Genomic DNA, 24,690 nt, shown 5'->3' with positions numbered 1-24,690 from the left:
TGCCTTGTGGTCACACCTCTGAACGTTACCAACTACAGAGAGGCTTGGGGTGAGCGCGGTCATCAAATACTTCTACCAGGAAAGTAACCATGCTGCCCTCTGGTGGTTACAACCGAAGCTGAGTGCACTTTATCATATTACAGTTATTAACATGCAGTAGAAATCAGCATTTTGATTTTCAGAGAACCTTGTCTTAGAAGTGGCATTGTTCCGGTCAGGCTTTTTCAGGTCAGGCTTTGTTAATCTGACTTTGGTACTAGTAGGCTGATACAATATTACACTGGTAGCCTACTTTATAACTGTCAAAGGGCATAATAATTATGTAAACTGTAAACATAGTAAGGGAATATTAAGGTAGTATTAGTTTCTTTCTGAGAAATGGGGGGCATAAATAAATAAATGACGTGATTAAAAAAACTATTTAATAAATTTGAATTGTGCAACAAAAAACCACAGCAAGTTGTGGACTTGCTTAGTAGCAGTAGGCGCCGCCCAATACTACGTCATCACTACGCGTCCACAACACAGGTCTTCTCCACACGTGAGTTGAACTACGTTTGTTGCCTTACATGATTTCTGATTCATATTTTGCAAGAATTAAACTTAATGTCTCATTTAAATGTTCTTGAAGAATTTGATAAAATATCCACTTGTTTCGAAAAAAATTTCGAGCTAGTTTGTGAAGATTTGTCATGCAGGGAGTTAGCGTGGAAGCCTTCTCAGCTGTGTTCGTCTTTTAGCCAAAGTCCTTTTTGAAGAATATGTCCATACTTGTGACTGCTTATCGGCAACCATATTGACCTCGTAAACATGACTTATGACACCGTCTGAATCATTTGTAGCCAAAGGTCAATTCGGCATGCATTGCTGTTACTTAAGTCCCTTGTTTACATATCATTTCAACTTGGCCTCCCTAACATTGAGCTCGATCACTAGTCTTACGTATCCACTAAAAAACATTGATGACAGAAAAAGTGTTTGTTCTGTAATTTTTCAAAACTACATTGGCGGTCTTAATTAGTGTAACGTTAGTTTAATTTCTAATTGATTTCTTATGAAGTTTTGGCCCATTTTTATTATCTGATCAGACTAGACTGTACTAAAGAATAATAATAATAAAAAAAATTTGTATCACTACTAGCCTGGAAATCCAAACCCAAATCCGAAAGATTAAGGATGACTCGCTGAGCAAATTCAAATTACGCTCTTACGAACTCTGGATTTCCAGGGTATATCCCTACTAGTATTATAGGTAAACACTACTCAGCGTAGCTATCACATTGGTAATACTATTGCATAAAACACTTACATTTGCATTAAAGCCCAACACTTTAGTAACATTAGTGTACAGTGTAAACCAATGTTAATAAAGCCATGCTGTTTGATGAATCAGGAGAATGTGGACTTAACCATCAAACTCTAACGATTACTTCATGTTTTCCCCTCATCTGTTCCCTGTTCCAGTAAGGTCCAAGCTATGTTGACGAAAACGGAGGAAAGAAAGCCACAGAAAGGGGAAAGACAGAAGAGGAGACATCCTGGTGAAGATGGAGAAGGAGGAGAAAGCAAGAGGAGGGGAGGTGAAGAAGGAAAAGGGGGTCAGGGAGACGGCGGCAGGAAGCGTCTGGACGCCCTGAGTGTGGGCTATTTCCGCAGAGTTGGGGAAAGACTCACTGAAGGCTTTGAAGATAATGAGGAGAGAGGTGAGACGGATTCTTTTTCTGGACATTTGAGCAAGCGATGACTGGAAGTTGATTAAAGTTGGGTATGTGCTGCAGAAAAGCACATTACACTAAAAATGGTCAGATCTATAACATAGGTCTGCCAATATTAATACATATCTTTGGGTTATTGGTTGGGGAAAAACAAGCAATTTGAAAATGTCACCTTTAGCTCTTGTGATGGACAGTTTTCACTATTTTCTGACATTTTATAACAAAAATGAATAGATACATTGATTGAAATCATTGACAGATTAATCAAACATGAAAATAATCTTTAGTTGCAGCCCTACTCACATTCAGTCCAATGTATTCTAAGAGAAACCAGACTTTGAGTTATTTCACCAGGACTCATTCATTACTGTGCAAGAATTGCATGATGTAGCTTTGCCTTCTTACCCTTCTTACTAGGGTATCAAAAGTTGGCATCAAATGTTTTGGTCACATTCATAATCTCTTTACCTAATCTTTAATCAGTCCCACTTCCAGTTTTAGACCGTATTTTACTTTTTGTACAGCTGCTTGTGTTTAAACTTTTACAGAAACTTGGCCTCTGTTGTTGAAAGAACAGGTTCAAATTGAACTAAATTATCAAAAACAATAAAACCTGTAATAGAGAAATCTGAAGAGCTGCATGTAACCAGATTATTACATTGCATAAATGTGTTCTCCAGTTACCCACGTAACCTGGTTGCAGTGAATAACCTGGATACTTAAGTACACGTAAACACACTGTTAGATAGCAGAGATAGTGATAGAAGAGGGACATCCGGCACCGTCAGGCTTTATCCTAGCAATGTACATTCGTTGAGCCAGACTACCTGAAATATAACAAGCAGGTTAAGCTGCCAGTTCCATTATAGTTATATTTTTAGTTGACTCCGCCACCGCCAGAATTTCTCGTCTCCGACGTTTCTAATGACCTAATACTTGTTGTTAAATATCAGATGCACCATCTCTGCCTGTGTGTAATTTCTCTTGACTCTTGTTTCTTCTGTAGAGATGTTTGTGGAAAATGTCCTGACAGAAGTGAAAGGTAAAGCGACGGTGGTGTCGATGGACCAGACGGGAAGCATCACCCTGCAGCGGCTGCTCCCACTGTGCAGTCCTGACCAGGTGGCCACGGTGCTGGCTGAACTGGGTGGAGAATCAGGGTCCGAGTTTAAAGCGGTTTCTTGTGATCGGTGCGGCGGCCACGTAGTGGAGAGTGCAGTCAGACAGATATCCAGGTGGACAGGTAAGATTACATGTGTCGTGACTGAGTGGCAGACTGCTCCTCATCACTGTATGAAACGCTTTGCAGTAAATAGGTAAATAACAACTCAGCTTTGTTTGTCTCGTTTGTATCCATTCATTTTTAGACTCGTCTGCTACCACAGAAGAAGAAGACGAAGAGGAGAGTTGTGGAGCGTTGGAGGCCCAGGTGTTGTCTTTAAGTAAGGCGGTGAGAGACAACAGCGAAGAGTTCATCAAACATGTCCATGGCTCACACGTGGTCCGCACACTTTTACATGTGCTGGCAGGCTGTCTTGGACCAGCCCGCACGGAGTCTCGTCCAGGTACTTACACACATACACAAATTCATTGCTCGGCCTTACACAGGTTTTCAAAGTCTGACTCAGTGGGCCCCCTATCGGACAAAAATCACAATTTTGTCACTAGTGTTACTTCTATTTGGTTGACATTGTATGGCCTTAGCTTTGGAGATACAGTACCAATAATTTGGGGGCTTTGGGAAGTCATTATGCAGTGTGTGGGCTATAACTTGAGCCCTGTTCACGCTTATATGGGTTTACATTTTGGCAAATAGGCACCATGAAAGTATGCCGAATTAGCTATCAGCGGTTCCTGTTTTCAGTGTACACCTATATGTACGGACAGCTATTATTGTATACTTTTGATAGTGAAAAAAAACTTTAAACATAAAGAGTAGTCTTTTTTTTTTTCTATGATTTCTACGTGGATTTGTGGATGTTTATTCAAGATGAAAACCTTATATAACGTTATCCTCGGCAGTTGTATGTCACACTGAATGAAAGTCTCTGTAACATGTCTGTGTTCAGTTGTGACTGAGTTATGCCTTGGATAATGAGTATGATTTTTTGAGTCACTAAGGATTTTGAAAGTACCTTAAAAAGCCTCCATGAACTAGTGACTGTGTTGGTAAGCGGCCAAATCAACAGCCAAGCTACAATAAGCAGAAAGTAACTTACAGGTAATTTTAGAAAACAACAGCATTCACTTGTCCCTTTCACCTCACGCAGTGTCTCTCCCTCCGCATCTCGCTCACAGAGTTTGAAGACCCCTGGCCTAACAAAGCTGTTGTTGTTGAATGTCTGTGGCCCTGTGTGCCCAGTGCCTGGCAACATTGATTCTAGAAAGGGCTGTCTAAGTGGCATTTCACCCTAGAAAACAAATGTAAAATGTGAAATAATTTCATCCATTTGGTGTGGTAGTCACCTCAGTCTCTGCTTTTTCAACAAGAAACACAGGGAGAAAATAAAGCTTTTGATCGGTTGGCTAGTTCTTTGAGAGGCCGGCCCAGTGTGTCAGACCTACACACAGAGGCTTGTCTCTTTCAGCTTGTGTTCATGTCGCCTTTGTTATTTGTTTCCCCAGGTGCAAAAGAACGCAACGTTGCTCCTCAGCTGACAGACTTTGAGATTCCCACTGCATTTTGGTACGAGCTGAAAAGCCTTACAGAGACCTTGATGGACAACATTAATCGTGAGTCATTGTTCGTCAAAGCACATGTCTCCACATCTTAGCCAGAACAAAGAAGACTTTGTATTGTAGTTAACTTTATCACATAGGGAAAAAATCACGGTATTGCAAAGCAAAAGGTGCTATCTGTATCTATTTCTGTTATTTCTGTTAACTTAAATATGTGTTTTCACATTGGTTTCCATTTCTGTTTTAGTTTCCATTTTTTTTTCCATATTTATTTCAATAATCATTACTATTCATTTTTAACATTGAACGTTTAGTTGTAGCTATAGTTGGAAAAGAAGAGAAGAATGTGTGCACTTAACTTTTTTTGAATAGTGGTTGAAGTCAATCATGAAGTCAATTCTTTTAAAATTAGACGCAAACGTATTGTGAGCATGGTAGTAAAAAAAGTTTTTTTGTTGCTGTAGGATTCTCGTAGGGTACAGATTTGATCATTGGCAAATTATCAAAGATGTATCAATATTAATAAAGTTATGAATATGGTTATTAATAACTTTATCAAATCGACAAACAATCAAAACGGGGCACCACCCTGCAAGTCAGGGACCAATAATCAAACTGTGGAACAGTCTCATTTCTGTGGTAATCGTTTAAAAAGGAAATAAAGGAAGGGGTGAATCCAAGCACGGACCTGATCGACCAGCAATTATTACAAGTACACAAATAATCACAAGCAACTGCTAATTAAGTATAATAAGATTTATTAACGTCACAATTATTAGTAGCTAATCAATAATCCTTCGATAATAAACATATCTTTTACAATATCCCAACCAAAACAAAGCAAAAACAAAGCAGCATGGACACGTCTGTGTCTGTGTGAGTGTGTGTGAGAGTGAGTGAAAAAGGAGGGGGGGTGTCGAAATGTAGTTCTAACACAAAAACAACTCCAAAAATGGCTACTCCTGTGAGCTGCACAAAACTATTTAGCCTCAAGAGGGCGGTAGTGGTGCTGGGTGCACGGAGAAGGGCCGAAGAAACGCGCACGCTTAGCCGGTATGGTAGCTAGTTCCTGTGTTAGCTCTGTACGAACGTAAGCCCATTCCACGTGGCTAAACTACAGCGTTAGCTCGGGAGCTACGCGGCTAGTCTGTGTCGTGTGTGTGTGTTCTTAAAAGAAGAAAGAGAAGAAGAATAAAGAAAAGATATCGATAATGACCCGCCCCCCTCAGCTACTCAGGTCTGGACCACACGTTGAGTTAGGACAGACTGAGACTTTTGACTTACTGAGGGAAACATTGGTCATTATAACCACTCCAGTGGCTAACAGCTGATTTCGCGATTCTATCGCAGACAGTAATAGTGATCAGTTATACATTCACAGAACAGATTAATAATCACATATGGACCAGTACATGATTAAATCAGATCACCTTAATGGCAACAAGTGGTAGCGAACCCTTTGCTCATTAATAAACACACTACTCATCTCTGCCCAGACATAAGCCTTCTTACGGTGTGTTCAGTCCGTTTGTTTCTGTCCATAGATTTCCACAGAAATGCAACAGAACGAATCCCTTGGCGCTCGTCAGCAGCCACCGAGAAACTTCCTCCAGAAAGGGGGAAGTTTAGTCGACTTTGAGAAGAAAAACGTTGTTTCCTTCTCACTGCAGATATGAAAACACTGGTGCGTTTTCAAGGATCCACCAAAATAAAATCCACTTTCTCCAGAAAATGGAAGTTCAGCACAAGCGCTTGTGCGCTCCCCTCAGCAACGGAGTTGCAATGGAAGACGAGGATTTTCCTAGGATCAGGCTTTTTATAGGTTAAGACCCCCTGCTGTGTTTATGGTCCCACTGAACCAATAGGAAGACTCGAAAGACTACAATCTTGTAGTTCTTTGACTTCCTGCCAGTTGTGAGGCGTTTCCCTTCTGGCTGGCACTTTCGCATAGAGGTGTGAATTACCCCGGCTTTGGGGTTTACATGCAGGCCAAGATTCCTTTGTCTCTGAGCACATGTGTGTCCTGTATCCAGAGGTCAGTTTAATCTGAGGCCTTTTGGTTTAAATCAGGTTTAACCAGACTCTTGGTCCCCAACACTGCTTTTACTTAGTGTTTATCAGAGAGAAAATTGCATTATCTGTTCGTGTCTAAAAGGATACGTGTATTTGATCACCGTTTTGAAATCCTGCGAAAATGTTGATCCAATTGCAACATTGAATTAAACATTGCACATGAACGCACATGCTCGCACACGGCATTCCTGCTGCAGATTTCACACTATTCCACTGATCTACAGTTGGTGTCGGTAACAAACACAGACTTGTAGCAATGTGTCCCCGAAGGCAGTGACAAAGATGACTGCAAGCTGGCAAACATTGATTTAAAAATCTTGATACGGATCCCTCCCTAACACTCTAAATAACCTAAAACCTAGTTTGACGTTTCTCTCCTCCTCTTTATCTGTCAACGTATACACCCGGCCGTACCCATATATCAATAATGACATCAATGAGCTCTGGAAGGAAATGCATTCACTGTTTATTACACCTCAACAATACACACAATCTGTTTTTGGTGAGAAACGCTGAATGTAAATATAACTTTTGTTTGCCAGAGGGCACCTTTTAAATTAGCAGAAGTGTCTAAGAAGCATTGTCCTCTCCCGTTGTGTCCCTCTCCTTCCTAGTAAGTGTGATTGACGCTGTTGCAAGTGTCGTGTTCCAGACCATGTTGACTGTGTGTCACAGAAAGCGGCCTAAACTCTGCAAACAGCTCCTCAAACGCATCATGGAGTACCTGACAAGTCGCAACGCCGCTCCAGGAGTGAGGTCAGACACTGTTCCCCTTTTTTTTTTTAAACCAGGAATGCATCGCTGTGCCATGACATGTCATGTAACTGCTGGCTTTGTTTCTCCGCTCCTTTTGGTTTTAGTCCACTTCTGGTCTTTCTCAAGGACAAGGCCTCCAGCCACCTCATTGAGACGATCATACAGCTATCCCACAAGTCCCTTCTCCGGGACCTCTACAAGAACCACCTCAAGGGTCAGCTGGTTGACTTGGCCCTCCATTCCATCGCCAACTTCCCCATACAGAGGCTAACCGCAGCCTCGGCCAAATACAAACTGGTTGGTGGTAATGTCTGCGTCACACAAGGATTAGAGTCAGGATTTTGTGACCGCAGGGATTACTCCCATTTTCTTTCGCTCTCTTTTTTCTCCGTAGTTCCTGAAGTTGTTTGATGAGCTGATCCAAGGTGTGGAGGCCATCCTGGCTGCAGGTCACATGGGGGTGATTGTCCAACTGGCCGAGAGCTGTGCGGAAAGTGAAGAGAAACAGGAGGAGATGATGCAGTGCCTCCTCCGCGTAAGCGTCAAAGGGTGTTTGTAATTGAGATGCAACGGTCCACCAAGTCTTAAATCAATACAACCATACCCTTGTTTTTATTTATTGCTCCCTCTTTTATGACTAAAATCAAAAGTGCACAACACCATAAAACTGCTTATTGTTTGATTTGTGGGTGATGACAACCGTGTCGACGTGTTGCCTCTCAGGCGTTCCACTGTGCCGAGCCCGGCTCTCGACATGTCAGCTGCCTCCCTCTCTTCATGTCCCTGATCACCTATGAGGTATATTACCACTCTGACACAGCAGAGGGCAACATACAGACAGAGGTAAACAACTGAGAGGAGTCTTAATTGAATCATTTGGGGCGTCGGACGTCTTGACATTTCAGATGAATAATAAGTGCAGAGCTGCACGACAAACGAATGCGCCGTGCAGCATATTGATGCTGAGGTCTGTGTGTTCTTGGTCATTTCCAGGTCCCCCTGTCGTCCATCTGTTACCACGGCTCCCGGCTGGTCCAGGCACTGGCCAAGTTCAAGGAGCGCTCACTCCTCCTCAGCAGCCTGCGCACTCTGAGCCCCGCTGACCTCCTGACGCTGGCTTCCGACCCGTCGGGCAGCCACGTCCTCCAGGCCCTCATCACCACGTCCAGTGACAAGGGCAGAGGCAAGATCCTCAAGAGACTGGAGGTACGACTACAGGGGCATTCTATACGAATATTGTAGAACAGGAAGCTGTCACAACATGAGATTTCTTTTCTTTTAGCTATTCACAGTTCCTGTTTTCAGTGTTAGAACACTATTACTGACATTTAGCCTGATGAAGCTTGTTCTTGGTTTTGAATTGGATTTGTTGACAATAACAAAAATATAGAATATCAACAGCCCTATCCATTAGGATGTGGTAAGCCACGCTGTTGTTGAATTTCACAATGACTGTTGCGGTCCACTGTCAAGAGACAGATTACAGCTCTATTTCAAATGCTGCTGCGTCTTATAACGGTTTTAAATATGCCTCCAGTCTATGTAGACTCCACCCTCTGGAGGAGACCGTAAAATGAAATGTAAGCTCATAGAGAGCCAAAGTGAAGACAGAACTTCCCGGTTGCTGTTGTCTTAGGCTACGTTACCATGTTACTATGGCAACTACCAGCAACGGGCGGAGTATACATGCCGCCTCCTGTTTACCCCCAGCACACGCATGCCCAGTACACGAGAATGTTGATGAGATATGCGTTTTGGGCGAGTTAGTTTTCTTCTACCGGGGCTAAAAACACTTTTGTGCACGGCGCTTTTGGCTCAAAACGCCGCTTAAAAACCAAAACGTAGCAATGTAAATGTAGCCTTAGAATATGGAAATTAAACCCCAGGGAAATAATTAATTTTTCAGAAAGACTGCTGAAAGAAATGCTGAATGAGTAATGATGACATCATGACTTCAGCTCTCTATAATTGGAGTTTTTTTTTGTTAAGGTTGCGAAGTAGTAGTGGCACTTTTGTAGTCATTGTGGCACACAGCTACAGTAGCCACTGTTGAAGCACTGTAACGGAATACAACAGGCCTTTACCTCCAAGACATCCTTGTGGTTGTTTCCGTTTGTTCTTCCTAACTGTATTCAGACTGACATTCTGACTAAACACAGCTGCTGTTTAGACGGAACCCAAGACCTTTTGAGTACTACTTTATCGCACAACTAACCATTATTCCCTGGAAAATATTTGGCATTTGTAATTGTGTTAGGAGGATAGTTATACGCACATCACATCGTGTAGGTGCAAGGCTATTAAAAATCAGCGTATTGACTCCACACCACAAAGTTATTTCAGTGGACAACAGATGTGGTTAACCATCTGTGCCACCCAGGGTGATTAATATCTCAGATTGACCGTCAAACAGTACACAGTGAATGCTCATACATAAATCCCAGTGGAAGTAGAGGGACAACAATGCATCAAATATATCAAGTATATAAAAAAAAAATCTCAACTATATCAAAAAGAAATTGTTGTGAGTTGCAAGTCACATGAAAGGAAACATTGAAATATTGTACACTACAAAAGTATTAAAAGCATACTGTATTTCACCAGAAAATCTCCACTCATAGATTTTTGGTACCTAAAAAAACAAACTAGAAACTATACCAAAACTACCTGCATATGAATATGTTTTATTTCATATTCTTATTTCTGACCTGAAGAAATTAACATTTCTGTTCTCTTTTCGGTTTGAAGTGAAACATTATCGACTACACAGGGACATTATCTAACCTAATCACGCTCCATGTTGACCATTTTGTCCTCCCCAGGGCCAGTATGTTCAGATGGCCTGCTCCAGGTTGGGTAGTCGGGTGCTGGAAGCCGTATGGAACAGTGCTACAGTCAGTCACAGGCAAAGCATCGCACAGGAACTAGGTAATACAAACCATTGCCCAAATCCTGACTCTAAGGGGTGGCTTGATAGATTGTTTTAATTTTGGTTTTACATTTTGTCTTTAGTTCACATCCCTGTCAATGACTTCCTTTTCCCATCTCCCCTTACCTTCCAGTGCTGAGTGAAAGCCAGCTGAGGTCGGATCAGTTTGCTCGCCATGTGTGGGCCAAATTTGCCCTCTCCCACTTCATCCACAGAAGAGCTCACTGGCAGGAAATACAGACGGGCGAGTCCAAGAAGCGGAAGCTGTTCAGTGACATCCTTGAGTAAAAAAAAAAAAATACATATTTATATAATGTGTTAGTGTATTTTGCTAAATTGGATACAATAAAATAAAGAAGAAAATATTCTGTATTTGTGTGCTAATTTTTACCTCTTCAAAAAAAGCATGGATTCTCATTAGCACTGGTCAGAGTGAAATACAGTGGAAATATAATTTTACCTTTTTTTAAATCATCCCTGGTGAAAATGATTTGAACAGTTTCTGTTCAGGTGCTTGTGGAGGCTTTATTTTCTACGTAGGTTTCCTGACGTGCCTTCACCTCAGCTAAAAGTTAAGAGGAGCTGCTAAACAAAACTGGCCATAGCAATAAAATAATTACATCATTCTGTGTAAAATCAGCTGAGTTTTTTTTTGTTCAAAATATTTATATGATGTTTGATACCAAAGAAAATCTATAAAATAGTTTAATTTTGAGCATAGTTTTTTGCTCCTGGGAACTTCGTCATTTTCTAGATGCGAATGGATTCTAATGGCATTGTAAAATAGTTCTATGCACACATTTCATTTGTACTATATGATGTAAGGAGCAGCATGGCCACTAGGGGCTCCTAGCGTAATGTTTATATGAGTAGAGCAACACAAGCTCTCTAGTGAACACAAAGACAAAAACAAGGTTTTTTTGCACTTGGTATTGCTGAATAACAATGACAATAACATAGCTAATGCAGTATTCATGTATGCATACATGTTAAATATGTAAAAGAGGTCAGACATTTGGGGGAAAAAAATGTTGGTATGAACATTTTTGAAGCTATAATAGATTCTTCTGTTCCCCTGAATGTTGTGCTTCCTCATAATTCCATAATGGAAACAAACAAATTCAGGCTGTTAGAAATTGCTCTGTGCCTCAGCAGCGAGCTCCTTTTGTCGCAGGCCTGTGGGAGAAAGCATTAGCTTAGTCACAAAGGGAAGCATTGATTATGTATTGATTTGAAAAAGGAAGGCCTTTATCTTGGCAGATGCTTCTCAGTGAAGAAGCACATGGCCAGGAAGCCATGCTGCAAGACCGCACATGTCATCAGTGTGGGTACAACAACAAAGGCTACCATACCCCATATACACTGTAATTAATTAACAGTTTGATTTGTCCACACAGACAGCATGCAGCGTTCTATACTGGACATATTGTACCGACTCCCTATCTGTCAGGTATAGACCACCTTATAGAAACACCCTGTGGTCCAATTCTACAGCCTTTTTACATTCAGCAGCAAAATAGAAGCCATTGTAATTCAATCCAACACAGTAGTCCTGTAATGAATACATCCTTTTTTTAAATTGTTGCTCTATTATATTGTATTTTATTGTAGGATGTTTCTAATATTTTTTGCCCTTTCACATTATGTGAATTAAGTGGAAAAATATTAGAAACCTCTTTCAATATATTATAGTGCAATGCATTAACACCATGGTCCATCCATCCATCTTCGTCCGCTTATCCGGTGTCGGGTCGCGGGGGGAGCAGCTCCAGCAGGGGACCCCAAACTTCCCTTTCCCGAGCAACATTAACCAGCTCCGACTGGGGGATCCCGAGGCGTTCCCAGGCCAGGTTGGAGATATAATCCCTCCACCTAGTCCTGGGTCTTCCCCGAGGCCTCCTCCCAGCTGGACGGGCCTGGAACACCTCCCTAGGGAGGCGCCCAGGGGGCATCCTTACCAGATGCCCGAACCACCTCAACTGGCTCCTTTCGACGCAAAGGAGCAGCGGCTCTACTCCGAGCTCCTCACGGATGACTGAGCTTCTCACCCTATCTCTAAGGGAGACGCCAGCCACCCTCCTGAGGAAACCCATTTCGCCGCTTGTACCCTGGATCTCGTTCTTTCGGTCATGACCCAGCCTTCATGACCATAGGTGAGGGTAGGCGAAAACTGACCGGTAGATCGAGAGCTTTGCCTTCTGGCTCAGCTCTCTTTCGTCACAACGGTGCGATAGATTGAATGCAATACCGCACCCGCTGCACCGATTCTCCGACCAATCTCCGCTCCATTGTCCCCCCTCATGAACAAAACCCCAAGGTACTTGAACTCCTTCAACAAAAGGACTCATTCCCTACCTGGAGAAGGCATTCCATCGGTTTCCTGCTGAGAACCATGGCCTCCGATTTAGAGGTGCTGATCCTCATCCCAACCGCTTCACACTCGGTTGCGAACCGATCCAGTGAGTGCTGAAGGTCGCAGGCCGATGATGCCATCAGGACCACATCATCTGCAAAGAGCAGCGATGAGATCCCCAGCCCACCAAACTGCAACCCCTCCCCACCCCGACTACGCCTCGATATCCTGTCCATAAATATTACAAACAGGATTGGTGACAAAGCGCAGCCCTGGCGGAGGCCAACCCTCACCTGAAACGAGTCCGACTTACTACCGAGAACCCGGACACAGCTTTCGCTTTGGTTGTATAGAGAATGGATGGCCCTGAGTAGAGACCCCCTCACCCCATACTCCCGCAGCACCTCCCACAGTATCTCCCGGGGGACCCGGTCATACGCCTTCTCCAAATCCACAAAACACATGTAGACCGGTTGGGCATACTCCCAGGCTCCCTCCAGGATCCCTGCGAGAGTGAAGAGCTGGTCCGTTGTTCCACGACCAGGACGGAATCCGCATTGTTCCTCCTCAACCCGAGGTTCGACTATCGGCCGAACCCTCCTTTCCAGCACCTTGGAGTAGACTTTACCAGGGAGGCTGAGAAGTGTGATACCCCTATAATTGGCACACACCCTCTGGTCCCCCTTTTTAAAAAGAGGAACCACCACCCCAGTCTGCCACTCCTTTGGCACCGTCCCAGACTTCCACGCAATGTTGAAGAGGCGTGTCAACCAGGACAGCCCCTCCACACCCAGAGCCTTGAGCATTTCTGGACGGATCTCATCAATCCCGGGGCTTTGCCACTGTGTAGTTGTTTGACTACATCAGTGACTTCCGCCTGGGAAATCGACGACAATCCCCGTTATCCTCCAGCTCTGCCTCTAACATAGAGGGCGATTAGTCGGATTCAGGAGTTCCTCAAAGTGCTCCTTCCACCGCCCTATTACCTCCTCAGTGGAGGTCAACAGTGTCCCATCCTTACTGTACACAACTTGGATGGTTCCCCCTTCCCCTCCTGAGGTGGCGAACAGTTTTCCAGAAACACTTTGGTGCCGACCGAAAGTCCTTCTCCATGTCTTCTCCAAACTTCTCCCACACCCGCTGCTTTGCCTCTTTCACGGCAGAGGCTGCAGCCCTTCGGGCCCCTCGGTACCCTGCAACCGCCTCCGGAGTCCTCCGAGATAACATATCCCGGAAGGACTCCTTCTTCAGTCGGACGGCTTCCCTGACCACTGGTGTCCACCACGGTGTTCGTGGGTTACCGCCCCTTGAGGCACCTAAGATCCTAAGACCACAGCTCCTCGCCGCAGCTTCAGCAATGGAAACTTTGAACATTGTCCACTCGGGTTCAATGCCCCCAGCCTCCACAGGGATGCACGAAAAGCTCCCGCCGGAGGTGTGAGTTGAAAGTCTGTCGGACAGGGGACTCCTCCAGGCGTTCCCAATTTACCCGCACTACACGTTTGGGCTTACCAGGTCTGTCCAGAGTCTTCCCCACCCCTGACCCAACTCACCACCAGATGGTGATCGGTTGACAGCTCTGCCCCTCTCTTCACCCGAGTGTCCAAAACATACGGCCTCAGATCAGATGAAACGATTATGAAATCGATCATTGACCTTGCCCTAGGGTGCTCTGGTACCAGGTACACTTATGAGCATCCCTATGTTCGAACATGGTGTTCGTTATAGACAATCCATGACTAGCACAGAAGTCCAACAACAAACAACCACTCTGGTTTAGATCAGGGAGGCCGTTCCTCCCAATCACGCCTCTCTAGGTGTCTCCATCATTGCCCACGTGTGCGTTGAAGTCCCCCAGCAGAACAATGGAGTCCCCCACTGGCGCCCCATGCAGGGCTCCACTCAAGGTCTCAAGAAGGCCGAATACTCCGAACTCCTGTTTGGTGCATATGCACAAACAACAGTCAGAGTTTTCCCCCCACAACCCGCAGGCGAGGGAGGCGACCCTCTCGTCCCGGGGTAAACTCCAACACAGCGGCGCTCAGCCGGGGCTTGTGAGTATCCCCACACCCGCCCGGCGCCTCACACCCTGGGCAACTCCGGAGAAGAAAAGAGTCCAACCCCTATCCAGGAGTATGGTTCCAGAACCGAGACTGTGCGTAGAGGTAAGCCCCACCAGATCTAACCGGTAGCGCTCCACCTCCCGCACCAGTTCCGGCTCCTTCCCCACAGAGAGGTGACGTTCCACGTCCCAGAGCCAGCGTCTGCCGCCCGGGTCTGGTCCGTTGAGGCCCCTGACCTTCACTGCCACCCATGTGGCATCGCACCCGACCCCAACGGTTCCTCCCACAGGTGGTGGGCCCATGGGCTGGAGAGATGGGAGCCACGTAGCTTGTTCGGGCTGTGCCCGGCGGGCTCCGTGGCAAACCCGGCCACCAGGCGCTCGCCCGGCGAGCCCGCCCGTCTGGGCCTGGCTCCAGGCGGAGCCCCGGGCTTCCTCCGGCAGGGTCACTCCATCTCTACCTTGCTTCTTCATTGGGGTTTTTGAACCATTCTTTGTCTGGCCCCTCACCTGAGACCACTTTGCCTTGGGAGACCCTACCAGGAGCACAAAGCTCCAGACAACACAGCCCTCAGGTTCACAGAGACACACAAACCTCTCCACCACGATAAGGTGATGGTTCACGGAGAAGATTAACATTCTGTTTCGAGACTGTACCATGATGGATTAACACCATGGTACAGTCTCGAAACAGAATGGAATTAAGAATCAGCATATAAACACATTAAAAGATTCCATATTGTAATAAGTGAAATTCCCATGTCTTTTTTTGTATAATGCTGGTCAAGATGATATAAATACTGTGAAAGTATCCAATCCAAAGAGAAATGCACACAGCCCTTATTCAGAAACGGTGCCTGCAGATATATATATATATATATATATATATATATATATATATATATATATATATATATATATATATATATATATATATATATATATGTCATTCCCCAACTGTGATGATTATACAAAGACACCAAGAGCACAGATGCTGAAGACCAGCATAGGGTCAATTTGACTACCTGGTTCACTATTAGCCGGGGCGGTTCGAATTATGAGATTGGTTGGAAATGAGAGTGGTGCAGTCTTCACAGGTCGCCGAAAAAACAACAACATACATTTTGTCACACTGTGCTTTACGCTGGCTTTTCACCATAGACTGTACAAAACTTAGGATTTTCACAGGCAGCTTCAACAACAGCAGAGCGGAGCAGTTCAATTAATTTCCCAACAGTCCACTGAAAGTAAGTGCTGTGATGTTCACTAGTCTGCCTTTTGCAGAGCCGGAGCGGAGTTTTACAGGCAAAACTGCCTGCAAAAACCCAGCGTTCAATTTAATTTTATTTATAGTATAAAATCTTAACATCAGTTATCTCAAGACACTTTACAGATAGAGTAGGTCTAGACCACACACACTATAATTTACAAAGACCCAATAACTCCCCCAAGAGCAAGCGTTTAGTGTAACAGTTTCCCTTTTATGCAGAAACCTCGAGTGGTGAGGAAAAACTTCCTATTAGGCAGAAACCTCGGACAGACCCAGGCTCTTGGTAGGCGGTTGTCTGCCAGTGCCGGTTGGGGGTACGATGAACAGTGGCAATTAAAGTCACAATAAAGAGAATGGAACTATGATTAGAAATAGTAGTTGTAGTAGTTCATGGCGTAGCAGGGCACTGCAGGGAGTAGCAGAGCGCCGAGCAGGATCACGGCGACAGCTGCAACCATGATATAGGTGCCACCCTAATCCAAGGTAAACTGCGTCAATGTATGAAAATAAGTGTGTTTAATTCTCTCAGCACCGCTGCGCTTACTTGTGCAAAAGAGAGGGAGTAAATGCGGCGGGGCCAGAGAAATAAACAAAACGTATTATTACTGATCATGGTTCAACCCTCTTTCTGGAAATTCAAACCAAACCAATCAAATGTTTTTTTCAAATTATGGCAAATCATAACAATTACCTTAGGTGCTAGAAATGGCCTGGGCTTTACACGTCAAATTCAGGGAACAGCTAACTTGTCACATACTCCAGCCCAGCTGCATACCACAAGAACTTATGTTTTGTAAGCTTATTTGGATTGTTTCGCAGTGATTTAAGTTCTAAAGCACAAATAAATAACCACCAAACTCTGATTTGACTCTGAACTCTGATGACTTCTCCTCTGCATATTTATTGCAGCAGCTGGTAAAGGAAGTAGGTTACTCTAGTATAAATGTTTGACTATTTTAAGACAAGGGGAGAACATTTCTCTTTGTTTAATTTTATCTAAAGTAAAGTTGGGCCTTCCTGTCAGCTTCACTACTCATTTACTCAAAAAGGACAGAGAGAAAAGAGAGAGATTTGCTCTCCCCAGCAGCCGCACTGAACTGCAGTCTGTTTGCTCCCCGGTTGACCCAGGTGATCTGTGTCAACTGGCTTAGTTTGAATTTCCAAAAGGACGGTTGAAACGTGATCAGACAACCCTAGCCCAACCCTGGTATGTGGTGTGAAAGAGGTATAATAGACTGATGTGAACAAAAATCTTTGAAATTGGTCCAGCATTGAGAGAGAACGCAGTAACCGGCCGCCGCGAACTGGGCTGCAATGAAACCCAATAGGGCAATTGTGCACCCTCGATTTTTGTCCACTAAAAGTGATTGTTTTTGCTACTGACAGGCTCAGATTCTTATGCAAAGTGTCTGACAACATTATCAATCTCACGAGGTGTGGATTTGGTGATTTAAGGCATGAATTACTGCAGGACGTATCGTTAATTCCTGTTGCTCACTACGAGTTTATGTGATTAATTAACACTTAATGGATCATCAATTAATGAGTGTTATGAGAGTTATTAACTCATAGTTACTCTCTGAAAGCAGAACATTAACTCATTAACTCATTAACTTTGACGCTTTAAGTCACAAATCAGATTTTTCCTTAATATCCAGGTTTTCTTTCTCACTTCATTACAATGTAAATTATTAATGTGGTATTACACATTTTTCCCCTGATCCGTCAATGGCCTCTGCTAGATGTTGTAAATGGAATATAAATGAATGTACGAAAAACTGTGAATTCACCCAAAACACTCATTACGTAATTATCCATTAGGCTTTAAAATTACATTCATTTTAACTTATGCAACTAATGCCATACACACTCATAGTGACTTGATCATTTCTTAACAGTGAGCATCAGGAATGCATGATACATGATGGCCTACTAAATGCATTAATGAATGCATTAAATCATCATGAGTTATTACTAGTTATGCATTACTTATATGATTGTTATTAGATTGTTATTAGATAGACTAAAACAACCTTTGAACGTACGCATGTTCCACCGAAACAAGAGGCTATTTTGCAAAAGGCACTTGGGGCTCCGTCCGGCACATGACGATTGTGAATGGTTTAAAGGGGTGATAGAATGCAAAACCGATTTTACCCTGTCATAGTTGAATAACGACAGTTCGGTGGGTAAATAGGACATACATAGAAGCTCAAAGTCCCATTGACACCCCTTTACTATGAAAATCTCATATTTTGAAACTGCCGCTGAAAACGGGTGAATCCCAACAAAGCTGGAAGTTGACGTCAACCTCCCAAAAACCGGAACCTTTGTCAGCCCATGGGTGTATTAAGAGAACGGTCATGCCCCAACATTTACATAGGCTACACAACTGACCTGAGATCAGGTAGTCTTACAAATCTAGGTCGCGCAGATCTCAGCTATTCCATTACAAAATTCACTACTGAAACTTATTTATGTGAGAAATCAACAATGTAAAGCTAAAATATGGGCCGTTTTACGAAAATGGATGGCTAATTGCAAATTTTGTCCGACTATGTGTCGGAGTTCAGCGGCATTGCTGCCTGTGTTACTGCCTCGCCGCCCGACCTGCCTTCCTTCACACACCCCGGCCTGCTGTGAGGTACTTGGAGCTCCATCACGACTGGCAGCCCACAGCACTCCATATCCGCGCAAAGTCACCGGTTTTTGGATAATGGACTACTAAACGCCGGTGCTCTGACAGAGCTCCAGGGCCTGCAGCTCCCCTCTTCCTGCTAGCTAAATGCCCGGTGTATGTGAGTGAAAGTGCGGTCAGCGAGCTTGTTACGCCAGCAATCTGTTACCACAGGTTCCAGTTAATCTTTTAATGTGTGTAATTATAATGTGTTGAGTTATTTAAACAAACTATTGGGGAAATAAACGCCGCTTGTCCCTGAGTCTCATTGATAGAGCCTGCGGCTGGATGTAGCTCTATCAATGAGAGCTAGCTCCTCTTAGAATTCCTCTGAAATTCACAAATATTCATTAACTTGAAATCGGGCACCGTTTTAGCTTTACAAGACATTTAGGGAGATGTTGTATAAGTGGCGTGACGAAATTCAAACTGTAAATATAAACAAATTATGCTGAAAATGAAGCTAACTATCCGTGATTTGTAGCTAGCTACACATAGCTAGGATTGGAGGGACAGTCATAGCTAACGAAACCCCCACTGTTCACAAAAATTCATTAACTTGAAATCGGACACCGTTGTTAGCTTTATAAGACATTTAGGGAGATGTTGTATAAGTGGCGTGATGAAATTCAAACTGTAAATATAAACAAATTACGCTGAAAATGAAGCTAACTATCCATGATTTGTAGCTAGCTACACATAGCTAGGATTGAAGGGACAGTCATAGCTAACGAAACCCCCACTGTTCACAAAAAGTCATTAACTTGAAATCGGACACCGTTGTTAGCTTTATAAAACATTTAGGGAGATGTTGTATAAGTGGCGTGATGAAATTCAAACTGTAAATATACTTTATTTATGCCGAAAATTAAGCTAACTATCCGTGATTTGTAGCTACACATAGCTAGCATAAAGGGACAGTCAGCATAGAGTAACTGGAACTGTGGTAAGAGATTGCTGGTGTAACAAGCTGACCGCGCTATCACTCTCACACACGGGCCATTTAGCTAGCAGGAAGAGGGGAGCTGCAGGCCGGGCAGTGAGGCAGCAACACAGGCAGCACCGGCAGCTGAACTCCGACACACAGTCTTACCAAATTTGCAATAAGCCATCAATTTTCGTAAAACGTCCCATATTTGAGCTTTATATAGTTGATTTCTCGCTTAAAAAAGTCTCAGAAGTGAATTTAATAACGTAATAGCCCAACAAACAATGTATAACTTTGCAGTGAGACCTGCTGTCGAGTCTCCCATGTGTTTCTATGTAGTTTGCTCAAACCAATCAGCACGTAGCTCATTCTGAATATTCATGAGCATACCATATTTGGAAGAAAAGCTCTTATTCCAAATATAGCCACAGGGTAGTTAAGGACCTAATAAAATAGCATTTGGGCAATTTTTAAGGGCCTAATAAAATAGCATTCGGGCAATTTTTAGCCCAACCAATGTTACATACCCCATTAGGAGACCTTAAGGAACAGTGTAAAATACCCTATATAATCATTCTATCACCCCTTTAAAGAAATGGCAATAAACCAGAGCACATTTTTCTCCCATCACAGAATGCTGTATGGACTAGCCAGACCCTCCTCCGCAGGGCTGTGGAGGAAAGTCTGGCAATGCGAGACTAGGAGATAGCAGCACCGTCCCATGAGATTGCTTGGTAGCAGGACCAACCCCTGACAGTCTGTTCTCAAACCAATCTGGGTCTTACACCGGACTAATTGATTTGAAATGTGTGGTTGTGCAGGTGACTACAGAAAAAGCTCATATTTAAATATCTTGATGCTTTCACATCTCAGTAGCCTACTTTTAGCTTGTAACTAAATCTCTGTGGTTTGGAGTTTTGTTTTACTAGTTTTTTTTCATACTTTTATTTTGATTTTACTAAACCCATGACCTTTGTATGCAACATATTCAGGACAAACTTTACATTTTTATCCTCTACCAGTAGAAAAAAAATCAACAGTATGATATTTATTTCCAACAAACATTTTTGCATTGGGTAAAACATCAAACCGCTAGAGACCAATGATTGGGTATACTTTTAGTCTTATTTAAATGATTGTAAATGCAGGTGTTAGAAATGAAAACATTCATTTTTTACATAATTTAAAGCAGTGGTTTCAACCTCTGGACTGGTAGAAGGGCACTAAACATTTGCTACCAGGGCACGAGGAAGGGGTATAATTTGGAAAAAAAACAAACTGAATAATAGTTCTGTCTTAATAAGCTATTAGCGACTAAGGACCAACGACGTAATCTGCATGTACTACAGTATGTTCCTAGCTAATGTGACTAAAAGGTCTGTGTGATCATTATTGTGATACCTCGGATTTAAAGAAAAAAGTTAGATGAGAAGATTGATTCTTGCGTTGGTATCAACTCTCATCTCACTTCTCATCTAACTCTCTGCAAGAAACCCATTAAAGTGATGGTTCGGAGTAATTTCACCCTAGGGTCCTTTGCACCATGACCTCAAGCCAAACAACCCCCCAGAAGCTTTTTTTCACCTGGGTCTAACATTGTAACCTGACTCCGCCAGATGGATTGCTTCGCATTTGCTCAGCATATCCATCTGGGAACTTTCCGTTGGAGAATTTTTGGGAAAGGGTAGAAATACTGGTTAGCTGATTGGATGAACCATCTGTCTATCGCCTATGTTGGTGATAGACGGACCAAATCAATCAATCAGATTCACGAAGCGTATGAAAATACATCCACAAGCCCGCCCCTGCTGCTGCAGGCAAAGCATAGCTCGTTAGCTCAGCAAGCAAGCAACATGTCGGTAAAGGATATTTGCCGTTTGTGTAATGAGAATTTAGGAATAAAAGGCACCATTTCAGGTTCCCTGTCCATATTCCAAAGGAAGGATCCAAGAGAAAAAAAGCATTAGCGAGCGGCTAACAGAATTAGGGCTACCGCTGTCTGAAAATACTGGTTAGCTGATTGGATAAACCATCTGTTTATCACCACCTAACCCACCTCAAAACCAACGCTGATTGGCCCGGTCGTTCAAATTTATCTCTATCTGAAGATGCCAGACTGATCTGCGAGTGGAAAGCTGGAGCTCGCGAGATCAGGACGATCTCACGAGGCTACTAACATTGGACGGAGTTAGCGTGATCAGCTGAATAGCTTAGTGCAGGCGCTAATGGATCCAACTGTGTATTTCGTAAGTTACCCCACTAATAATGCCCAAAATAATACCAAACTTCTACAGTAGAACAAATAGGTCATGTACTCATAAAACGATGGATTGGAAAGTTTGTAAGTACACCAGGAGTTTATTTAAATAACACTTGCCTGCTGGCTTCTGCTCTCTGCTGCTACCTTCAGTAAGACGAGTGCTTAGGGACGTCTACAAATTACAACACCGAAAAGAGATACAACAAAAATATTTATTAATTTAACTTATTTTTTAAAAGTAAGTGCTGTAGTACAACTAGTAGGAGACAAGTTATAATTGAGGTACGTTTGGACACTACCTTATTTAATCATTAAATTAAATATTTTTGTTTCGGTGTTGTAATTTGTAGATGTCCCTAAGCACTCGTCTTACTGCCGGTAGCAGCAGAGAGCATTACATTCCGCATTACATCCATGTGAGCTAATGTCAAAATCAATACTAATCTTGTGATGGCATCTAGTTATAGTTTTATTTTGCAGAACACATGGTTTTCTCTCCCCTTTTGGCCTGCTATTAATCCACATTACTGGAGAAGTGAGCATTGCATGAGGCATTCAGCCCATACTGAGGTCGATTTGTGCCTTCGTCTTCAACCTGCTATTAGAACCACTTGGCCTTATCTTTTACTCTGGGCTTCTTGCTTTGACCAAAACAGTTTTAATTACAGTACATGTGCTTTACTCTGAGCGTTGTATTCAAGTGATACTGGTCTAGTTCATTCTCGCTCCCTTTTGTTGTTTGGTTATTATAGGTCTGTGCATGTATAATCAGCTCTGTGCACTTGGGAGACAAAGAAGAGGAACAATGACCTTTGGGGTACAATGAGCCATAGCTTCTTAAAAAAAACTAATCACATGGATTCCCTGGGAATTCAGCAATGCGTCCTCTAATGCCACTCAATATCTGGCCATCACTGTAGCCTCCACATGCCCCAGTCTATCCCCAGATACACTACACAGACCACTTCCAATATTACCTCCTAAGTGACATGCCTACACCCACGCCTCAGGAAAATATGCATCTCATTATTTGTGCACAGCGCTCGCTGAAAATAGTCTTTATTCGGTGCAAAGTGAGCAGTAAGTTCGACAGGCTTTCACTGGCACACAGTAGGTGGTTTTTCGTCTTTTAAGCTCCCTCTGTCTTCCCTGCTCTCGAGAAGTATTCTTTTGCCCGTGAATGCCCACAGAATGAGTCAGCGCCAGAAAGAAAAACAGAGAGAGGGAGGATTTCTGTCACGATTTGAGAGACTGATAGGGTGTCACAAAAATACATTTTATCATATTGTCCTCGTTTCCCTCTCCATTTCCTGCGGGCGTCTGTGCAGCTGTCAAATGTATGCCATTATCTGACAGTTATTTGACCTGTTTAAGGCTGATAAAAGCCTTAATGTGTCATTTTCTGGTCTGCGAGACATATTGTATAAAACCCAGCCTGTCTCCGTTTCAAGAGTTCATCTTTTTCATTGTGCTTATCGCCATCTGTCTCATTCACCTGCTGGGGGGAAAAGTAAAAAAATAAGATAAATAAAAAAACTCTTCTTTCTGAAAATCAACATAAATATAGGACATTTGAGATGCCAAAGGACTCTAGGACTCATCGTCTCCTTGACAACAGTCTCCAAGCAACCATTACTCCTCAAAGGATTTCTCCAACCCAATCTCTCTCTCTCTCTCTCTCTCTCTCTCTCTCTCTCTCTCTCTCTCTCTCTCTCTCTCTCTCTCTCTCTCTCTCTCTCTCTCTCTCTCTCTCCCTCTCTCTCTCTCTGACTCCCTCTCGTCAACCCCTCTGTCTCTATGCCAGTTAGCCTTCCTCTCAAGAGTCGTCCCATTTATCTACTTCAGATACTTACTTACTTACTTACAGCATCAAAAGCTCAAAACCACAGCTATCTGATGTGATCTCATGCGATTGGCTGTAGGGAGCCGTGTTCTTGCTTTTTACTGTGAGGCGCTTCTCTACACCTGCCGAAACTAGGGTGGAGCAGAGAGATGGGAGGCTGACAGAGATGTTTTCATAGTTATTTGTGCCATTATATTTTGCCGACTCCAGCCACTGAACTAAAATGCTTCTTTGGTGCACTGTGTTAAAAGAATAGTCTAATCAAGTATTGGTGCACTCAGCCTGCCCGTTTAGTAGTGAGAAATCAAACCCGAAATCCTAGTAGGTCATTAGCTGTGGTACTCAATGCTAACATATATTATTACACACCATGTTAACCTAAGGTGGACAACTATTGTTTTTTTATGGCTGTCGATCCAGAAATCATCCATGTAATTAACTTTGTTTTTGAAACATGTATTTCTCTTCATTACATTTTTTATGAAACGTCTGCACTAACACTTAAAGCTATAGTGCGTAGAGTCTGTCTCCCCCATGACGAATTCTAAAGTACGACAACAACAACACTGTTGGTGTGTCAACATGATACAAGCCTTCCGTGATTGCGCACGCGCCCCCACCCCTCCTCCACACAGTTGCTAGTAGCCAAGGAGGACACAGAGGATTAAAAAAACACGATGACTCTTCAGAAGAGGTCATTATCTTCACTTGAGCTTCTGCGCGGGAAAGTCACCGGACGACATAATCATTGGGGGTTCAGTGCCTTGCTCAAGAACACCTTGGCAGTGCCCAGGAGGTGAACTGGGACCACCATACTTTGGTCCATATGGGGACCTAACCCAACTCCTTACTGACTGAGCTACCTCCACCCCATGCCCTTTGGTTGTGGTTTTTATGTAAGCTGTTACATGTTTCTACCTCACCCTCACAAGTGTTTTCGTATTTCTTCAATGTAATTTGTAGTTTATGTTCTGTGAAACAAATAAACTAAACTATACTCTGCCCGGTAACAGCCACTGCTTAATTATTTGTTTGCTGTAGACAGTCTCCTGTGTCTCCTATTGTAAAGTAATTAAAGCTGTCAGATTAATAGTGGAATAAAAACAATATTTCTCTCCAAAATGTAGTGGAGTAGAAGTAGAAAG

At 43.2% G+C, this 24,690-nt stretch overlaps 1 protein-coding gene across 1 annotated transcript; it reads left to right on the top strand.

Annotated features, from left to right (window-relative positions):
* Positions 1–459: 459 nt before the first annotated feature.
* On the top strand, positions 460–10,517 carry nop9 (NOP9 nucleolar protein). Its single transcript, XM_028594199.1, has 12 exons — positions 460–541; positions 1,465–1,703; positions 2,722–2,958; positions 3,083–3,280; positions 4,341–4,448; positions 7,082–7,223; positions 7,328–7,520; positions 7,618–7,758; positions 7,947–8,066; positions 8,217–8,429; positions 10,046–10,151; positions 10,286–10,517. Exons 2-12 carry the CDS (start codon positions 1,478–1,480, stop codon positions 10,438–10,440), a joined length of 1,839 nt encoding a protein of 612 aa, XP_028450000.1. The 5' UTR covers positions 460–541; positions 1,465–1,477; the 3' UTR covers positions 10,441–10,517.
* Positions 10,518–24,690: the final 14,173 nt, after the last annotated feature.

This window comes from Perca flavescens, chromosome 12 (assembly GCF_004354835.1).
Source record: "Perca flavescens isolate YP-PL-M2 chromosome 12, PFLA_1.0, whole genome shotgun sequence".
NCBI lineage: Eukaryota > Metazoa > Chordata > Actinopteri > Perciformes > Percidae > Perca > Perca flavescens.
Note: the sequence above shows the minus strand (reverse complement) of the source record. Positions and strands in the feature narration are given on the sequence as shown.